The sequence below is a fragment of the Leuciscus leuciscus genome (assembly GCF_965113295.1).
Source record: "Leuciscus leuciscus genome assembly, chromosome: 5".
In the NCBI taxonomy this organism is placed as follows: Eukaryota; Metazoa; Chordata; class Actinopteri; order Cypriniformes; family Leuciscidae; genus Leuciscus; species Leuciscus leuciscus.
The window spans coordinates 44,040,982-44,049,160 of record NC_138729.1 but is presented as its reverse complement, the minus strand read 5'-3'; the positions used below and the strand labels follow the sequence as shown (position 1 = coordinate 44,049,160).

Sequence of the window (8,179 nt, the reverse complement as noted above, 5' to 3'; positions counted from 1 at the left end):
AACAGTTTAATGAACAATCACAATAAAAGAACTGCAGGGGGAGACAGAAGCTCGACTTTTCTGCTGTGTTTATATTTCACAAGAGCCGTTAGTCACCATGCCTGTGGATATTACTGAATGGACTGGTTCTCTAGCTCTTACAGAGGTGGAGGAACAGCCAGCCAAGCCTCTAATTGTCAAATATGGCTCTTTGGAAATTGACGCGCTGGGGAAAGTGTTCACACCCACTCAGGTTAGAGTCCAATGCAGGAATTAGGCCAGTGCTTGTGGCTAGCAGCAGTGCTTCTGCATCATGTGTGAGGAGGGTCATTTTAATGCAGTTTTGCATTTATATTTGTGCTGGCTAGCAGCAGTGCTTTTGCATCATGTGTGAGGAGGGTCATTTTAATGCAGTTTTGCATTTATTTATATTTGTGCATTTGCATTGACTAAAAAGGTTTGAATTAAATGCAGTTTGTCTGTAGTTATGTAATGCGCACGCACGCAGCCAAAGTTGCATCTGTCTAGAAATTCCACGATCACGTGATCAGAATGTGGTCTCTCTTGCTCTGCGTTACCTCGTGCAAAATTTGCTCTGCAAATTAATGGGCCACAGCTTGTATTAGAAGAGACCTGCACAACAAGACATAAATTAGGCCAGGCGGGATAAAAGTGTTCTGAATTTATAAATAAATAAAAGTGCAAGCTAATATGTATTATAAATATATGCATGAGTTTAAGAAATACTAACTTACATCCAGCTGAAAAAAAAATTGTTTGCTGGAACAGCTAATGGTCATTTCTACATGGATATAAAGTGCATAGAAGAATAAACGGTGTTGCCTAAATCAGTTGTTTGCCGTCTTACAATAACACTTATTTCGAATTGTGTTGCATTATAATTAATATAATAAAATGCAATATAAATATATATTGTATAAATGTTTTTTGGCATGTTAAGCAGTGACAGCAGCATCCTGGAGTGGGACATCTAAATCACATAAAAATGTTTAATTTAAACAGCATTTTTATCCCATATTAATTAAAATACCACATAAAAAAAAAAAAAAATCAGACTATTCAAGTGCAAAAAAATCTACATTTATTTAAAAAATGGTGACCACTTGTACATGGTTATAATTTTCCAAAAGTAACATATGCATTATTCATACAAAATAAAGATACAAAATATAATACATATTAATACATGCTGTCAAGTTTGTGTAAAGCAATTGTTAGCTGTAGATCTACATTTGTACATTATGCTTTATAATTTATAGAAGTAATGTGCTCTATGAATGTATAGTAATATGTGTGTTTGTCATCTCAAAAGATTGTTACATTACTTATGTGTGTCTTTGTTGTTTTCATTTTGCAGGTGCAGAATCGGCCCACATCCGTTGAGTGGGAGGGATGTGACCCCAGTAAGCTGTACACATTGGCCATGACTGATCCAGATGCACCCAGCCGAAAAGACCCCAAATTTCGGTGTGTTGTCAGATCGATCAGCCATATTCATTGTAACAGAACTAAACCAAAGATTAAAGGTTAGAGTCAGGATATTGAAATCCGTTATTGTTGCGTTTAATCTCAGGGAATGGCACCACTTCCTTGTTGTCAACATGAAAGGAAATGACATCTCCAGCGGATGTGTCATGTCGGACTACGTTGGTGCAGGACCCCCGAAGGGAACAGGTGAGAGCTCAGTTTAGGTGTGTTCGACTTCGGCCAAATGCCATCTGACTTAAAGCAGTGCATGCCAGATATTATTCTTAAAGGGACATTGTGTAGGAATTTCTCCCATCTAGTGGTGAAATTGTATTTTGCATTCAAACGAATAATGCTCTCCAGCGCCTCACTTTTTCAAATGCGCGTTGCATCTACGGTAGCCGTTATGTACCTAAAAGCTATGACAGGATGTCTTATAATAGCACTTCGAGTTTTTCTTCGGGTGAACATGTTTGTTATTTAAAACAAACTGAAACTTGAAACAACGAAAAAAAGAATGTTACAGTATGAACTACTGACTGTCAAAAACATTAACTATGGTAATTAGTAGTAATGCCTTCTTTACTCGTTATATTTTTTGAAGTATGTGCATTGTTAGATATCATCATCATCAGAGCCTTCTCTAACGTTACTTTACTCAATAGCTGCTATTCATCAAAGAGCCTGTTTAACTTTTAACTATAAATGTTCGACTGTCTATATAATAAAGTACACAACCAAGCAATGAAAAAAAAGCTTGTAATTAAGACCGTAACATTGACTTACCTGTCGAGAAGAAAGCAGGAAACTTCAGCGTCTCTTTTGAAAGCTTTCTCCTGCATTAGCTATCCTGACAGTAACCCTTGTTTTTGTAATCTCCGGTCACGTTTCCTTTTACGATCTATTTTGGACTTTTTCGACGACGAGGACTCCTTATCCTGTGACTCATATGTATGTATGAATGAACGGTGTATAAATAACCGTGCAGTGCAGCCTTTTAAACTTGCCGCGGCAGTGACAAGCGCCTCTCACTGCTCTGCTCCTCCGCTTCTGCTGGCTTCAGTCACGTGACGCTGGCTCTGAACGAAACGCGTTGTGGAAACGCGTTGGCCTAGTACTTTTTGTCCCTCTCTGCTATTATAGTTTTTCAAGATGGCGGAACTACATGGAAGCCTCCGTGGACTTACCCGTCCCATGTATATAAAGATAATAAATTCTTCGTTTACGAGGATTAGTCTGAACATTGGCATAGGTATTTGTACACCATTGAGGGCATATTTATGAATAAAAATATAGATTTTAGATAATAAAATACCTAAAAAGCTACACATTGTCCCTTTAATGTTTTTTCTTCAGTTCTGCTGACGCTCGCAAGTTTGTATTTTTATAAATGTAAAAAACTATTTTCATGTAATTTTATTGTTATATTGCATCATGTTTATAAAATAAAACTGCAAAAAAATATAGATTCTGCTTTATTGGTATTTAAATAGTATAGGCATATGTTACAGACGATGCAGAAAGCAGTACATAAAGTATTGAAAGAAAAGTGTTACTGTTAGTACATGAAAATGTCTGTGAAGTTGACAAATATTGCATGCAATCCACTTCATCTGTGATCAAGTATGCAAACACTGTGATATAAACCTATAAGACTTTCGTTCATCTTTGGAACACAAATTAAGATCTTTTTAATTAAATCTGAGAGCTTTCTGACCCTCCATTGACAGAGACACATTACGCAACTACCACTTTGACGCTTCAAAAAGTTCATAAAGAGATCGTAAAACTAATCTATATGAAATGAGCGGTTTAGTCAAAAATTTCTGAAGAGACACGATCGCTTTATATGATGAACAGATTGAATTTAGGCTTTTATTCACATAAAAATTCATCAAATCACACATTTTGCTCAAGCATGTTCGTTTGACGTGTGAGAACCAATGAGGTTCATTCTCGTGTTACGTAGCACGTATGAGCTTCAGCAAGAACCAATGAGGTTTGTTCTCGCGTCTCAAGCAGGTTCGGTTGAGCTTCTGTTTATGTTCGCTGATCAATGTTTATATGTGAATAAAAGACTGAATTAAATCTGTTCATCATATAAAGCGATCGTGTCTCTACCACAAAATTTGGACTAAACCGCTCAATTCATATGGATTAGTTTTACGATCTCTTTATGAACTTTTTGAAGCATCAAAGTGGTAGTTGCGTAGCTGTCAATGGAGGGACAGAAATCTCTCAGATTTCATCAAAAAGATCTTCATTTGTGTTCTGAAGATGAACAAAAGTCTTGCGTGTTTGGAATGAGGGTGAGTCAAACACACCTATTGACTGCCTTAAATGTTGCTGAATATATTGGATCCAATCAGCAGAATAACACAAGTTGTTGTATCAATAGTGAGTAACACTTGCGTATGATTTCCTCAGGTCTCCATCGTTACCTGTGGCTGGTTTACGAGCAGTCTGATAGCATCAGCTGCACCGAACACGTCCTCACCAATCGCTCTGGAGACAACCGCGGGAAATTCAAAATCCAGAGTTTCCGCAAGAAATACGGCCTCGGTGCTCCGCTCGCTGGGTCTTGCTTCCAGGCAGAGTGGGACGACTACGTGCCCAAACTTTACGAACAGCTGGCTGGCAAATAAAGGACCATTTAGAATAAGTTATTGCCGTTTATTCTGGTCAGAGCTTGACTCGGTATATTTTCAATTCAGCTATTTCAAAAATGAACTAGAGAAACTGTGTTTTGCTTTAAAAGCGGTGCAGAAATTGTGAAATTCAAGTCATCTTTTGTCCTAGTTGAATTGAAATTAAGCGCCTTCAATCTATGCCGTTTGTGTCTCTTCGCTTGAAAGCATTTGGGCTACCTTCAGAACCTTTGAATATGAATTAGTCAAATTTATGTTGTATTTTGTGGCTGCACCTTTAATTTCATGAATTTCTCACCACTATATACTGGAAATTAACACATTGGGAAAAATAAACCCTGGATAATTAAATCAGACTATGGAAAGACGTTGCTTGTGTGATGAGCACTTTATTTACAAATATAATTAAAAGCTCTGACAGAATCATGCCTCTTAATCTGAAAACAATGTAAAGTGCATGCGACAGTAAAGCGTTTTTATTCACTAATTTGACTTTGTAGAAAATACACAGCTGGAGAAGATGCAGAGAGAACAGAATCATGGAATAAGAGGCCATTGAGACAATTTCACCAGTAACTGCAGGAGGGAAAGGGTGGTGAAACATTTATTATATATAGATGTGTATGTATATTTATAAAAAGAAATTGAAATTCAGTTAAAATGTAATAGGAAAATAAGTAAAAGTTCTCCATAAATCCTTCTATACACAAAATACATGTCACTTCCCCTTCAGCCCTTTGTGCAGGTACCACGAGTTTAGGATTCACATATGTATTATTCACATTGTGCACCTCAGCTGAGGTGATTTATGGTATTGTACATATGAATGCACTGTTGTCCCAAAAAAGAAAAAAATGGTGGAATACCATAAGAATCTCAGAGTCACAGATGCACCTATCAAATATGTACATTGTTTTAATATGCAAACTTTATCAAATTTCTTCAATACTTAAAAGGTATTTTTCATATTTTTTCTGGATGAATAAATACCAAATAGGGATTCAAGCAGCGAGAGGCATTAGGCTGCAAAAAACAAAATTACAGTTTAAAAAAATTCTTAAATGACACTTCGTCCATCAAAACATCTGCAAAAAGAACAAAAACTGTGCACGAGTGCATCTGGATTAAAATGAGCAATGCAAACCCCCTAGTTTGTATTGCTTTTGTCTTGAAATCTCCATTGTAATTTTAGCTACACCGAAAGTGTTATCATTGCACGAGAAAACATTGACATCAACACTGTGACACATTTAATCGTCTCGTATATAATATTTATATAAAAAGAGACAACTAAAGGACGTTATCCAGCATGTTGTCTTGCAGAGGGCGCCCCACATGTGTAAGGCCTGTGAGGATTGATCGGACTGTCAGTAGCAAAAACGGCTAAAAAAATAAAAGAAAGAAAAAAGGTGTGCGACCAGGAAAGAGCGAAGATGGTGGAGTGTTATGGTCTCATCTGTAGTCATCTTTAGGGTAGTCCAAAGCACCCAAGTTATTGAAACCCATACGAAGGCTCTCCATGTCGAAGGCGTCGATTTCTCTCTCCTGGCGGTCCAGCAGGTGTTTGATTCGGTCAGTGCGCTCTTTCTGAAGAGAAGCCAGCTCCTCCTCAATCTATGAACACAAGACAGAAGCTCAAACAAAAGGATGTCAAACCAACAGAGATGTAGAGGAACCTACAGGACAGATCTTTCCATGCTAGACTACATCATTCCTGAAATGAAGGCTTCTTCCCTTTAATTTGCTAAAAACTCGATAAACTCATTACACACATTAGCAAGTTGGATTCGTAATATTTAACCTCAATGAATAATCCATATAATGGAGCAAAGTAGCTTTTGTATGTCCTATCCCTCTTGTTTTGGCTTTGGGCTCATGTTGTCCCATTGACCTTTGACGAACCGGTGCCACTTATGTTCATTTTTCAGGGATGGATCCAGTCCTCTAATTTTACTGGACAAGCAGAGAGCATATATTAAAACTTCCTGTTAATAAAATTGTTGTATAGAAGCAATATCACAGTACGAGTGTTTTTGTGCAACATGGATGCACAAGGCTGTAGGTAATCATACCTTTTTATGAAATCTCAAATTTTGAGATTAAAGAGTCAAATTTAAGGTAAATATGCTGTAAAAGAAATATTAAACACACACACACACACACACACACACACACACATACACACATATATATGCTATACTGCTATTGTCTATTTTTAATATCTTTTAAAAGGCAATTTATTTTCTATTATGAATTTTCAGTATCATTACTCCACTCTTCAGTGTATATCCTTCAGAAATCATTCTAATATGCTGTTTTAATGCTCCAAAAATTCTTATTATCATCAATGTTCAAAATAGTTGTGCTGCTTAATATTTTTTGTGGAAACCATGATTTATATGTTAAGATTTTAAATATATATATATATATATATATATACATATATATATATATATATACTTTACTATAATTTGTGATTTATTTAATGCACCTTGCTAAATAAAATTATTAAAAGTATTAATTTCTTTCAAAATAAAATCTTATTGATCCCAAACTTTGGCATTGAATCTGTATAGGCCTTTTTACTACATTAAATATACAATACAATAAAGATATTACAAAAGGTTACCACAATTTGAACACAAATAAAGAAAAAGTGTTAATAATAATTAGTTACATTTATCTCTACACTCAAAGCGCTTTTCATGGAAGAGAGGAATCTCCTCAACCACCACCAATGTGCAGCATCCACCCGGATGATGCGACGGCAGCCATACCGGGCCAGAACGCCCACCACACACCAGCTTATTGGTGGAGAGGGGGCAGAGTGATGATAAATGTTATATTAATATATATTTATATAAACTGCTGATTAAATACCCTGCTCTCTAGAAAATCCTATATTGGAAGACCACCACTATTGATGATAAAATACTCTAAATTAGAGTCTGGGTAAATAAGAGGATGATAAGAGTGCTAGACCTTCTGTTCAAGGTGCGCTCGGCGCAGTGAGACTTTCTGCTCCAGTTTCTGCAGCTCGCGCTCGTGCTGGGCCTCGGTCTGAATCTTGATCTTGCTCTGGTACGCATTGAGTAACTCCATCTCCTGCTGCAGCTGCTGCCTCAGTGCCTGGCACTCGGCCTCCTGAGCCTCATCCAGACGAAGCTACACAAAAACACACACGTGCATATGTGAGCCTCAGACGGTTTGCTGACACTACAGCACAGTTTTGGTAAACCATCAATGGCTTTCTTGTACGGGCAATGGGCCGAGACTGGAATTTCGAACAGAAGGGAGGCCTTGTTTTATGTTTAATTTAAAATCTGCATAAACTATCAACAAAACAATTACTTACTTTTTGCTTTTCCAAAACAGCTTATACATAACACACTGTGTGTTGCATCTTGAAGACAACATGAAATCAAACTGAATCTATACATTAATAGAGTGCATTAGTCTCCGCCCACTTTTTCAGCAGCATTGGTTCTAGAAGTATTTTTTCCATACATTTTTCCATGAACAAAACCATACAGGGTGAATCACAACCTTACAAACTTAAGAGTTAACAGATTTGAAGCAAAAAAGTTTTGGATAAAAGTACAAGACCATACTTAATGCTTTAGAGAAAGGAAAAGAACTACAAACCCACAAAGCATTGCGAATGAAATAATCAAATTAAAAATGATAGTGAAATATAATAATAAAAAATAAAAAATAAAGTTTGGAAACATTACTATTTTTAATGTTTTTGAAAGAAGTTTCTTCTGCTCATCAAGCCTGCATTTATTTGATCATAAATACAGAATTTTTTTTAAATATTGTGATATATTATTACAATTTAAAATAATTGGTTTTCAATGTATTATAAATTATCATTTATTTCCTGTGATGCAAAGCTGAATTTTCAGGATCATTACTCCAGTCTTCAGAGTCACATGTGACATCCAGTCTATCACATGATCCTTTAGAAATCATTCTAATATTCTGATTTATTATGAGTGTTGGAAACAGTTCTGCTGCCAAATATATTTGATGAATAAAAGGTTAAAAAGAACTGCATTTAT

The 8,179-nt window shown here is 36.2% G+C and overlaps 2 protein-coding genes across 4 annotated transcripts in view; one reads left to right on the top strand and one right to left on the bottom strand.

Annotated features, from left to right (window-relative positions):
* The first annotated feature begins 34 nt into the window (after positions 1–34).
* Positions 35–4,483, top strand: pebp1 (phosphatidylethanolamine binding protein 1). The gene is made up of 4 exons (XM_082170400.1): positions 35–232; positions 1,358–1,467; positions 1,574–1,674; positions 3,895–4,483. Exons 1-4 carry the CDS (start codon positions 98–100, stop codon positions 4,110–4,112), a joined length of 564 nt encoding a protein of 187 aa, XP_082026526.1. The 5' UTR covers positions 35–97; the 3' UTR covers positions 4,113–4,483.
* A 5-nt stretch (positions 4,484–4,488) lies between these two features.
* taok3a (TAO kinase 3a) overlaps positions 4,489–8,179 on the bottom strand; it is a 70,666-nt gene continuing 66,975 nt past the window's right edge. For all 3 annotated transcript variants that reach the window (XM_082170221.1, XM_082170220.1, XM_082170222.1), the window contains exons 19-20: positions 7,098–7,280; positions 4,489–5,729 (exon numbers count right to left, since the gene is read on the bottom strand). In XM_082170221.1, the coding sequence (XP_082026347.1) occupies positions 5,568–5,729; positions 7,098–7,280 (345 nt within the window). In that variant the 3' untranslated portion in view covers positions 4,489–5,567. The remainder of the gene's footprint in view (positions 5,730–7,097; positions 7,281–8,179) is intronic.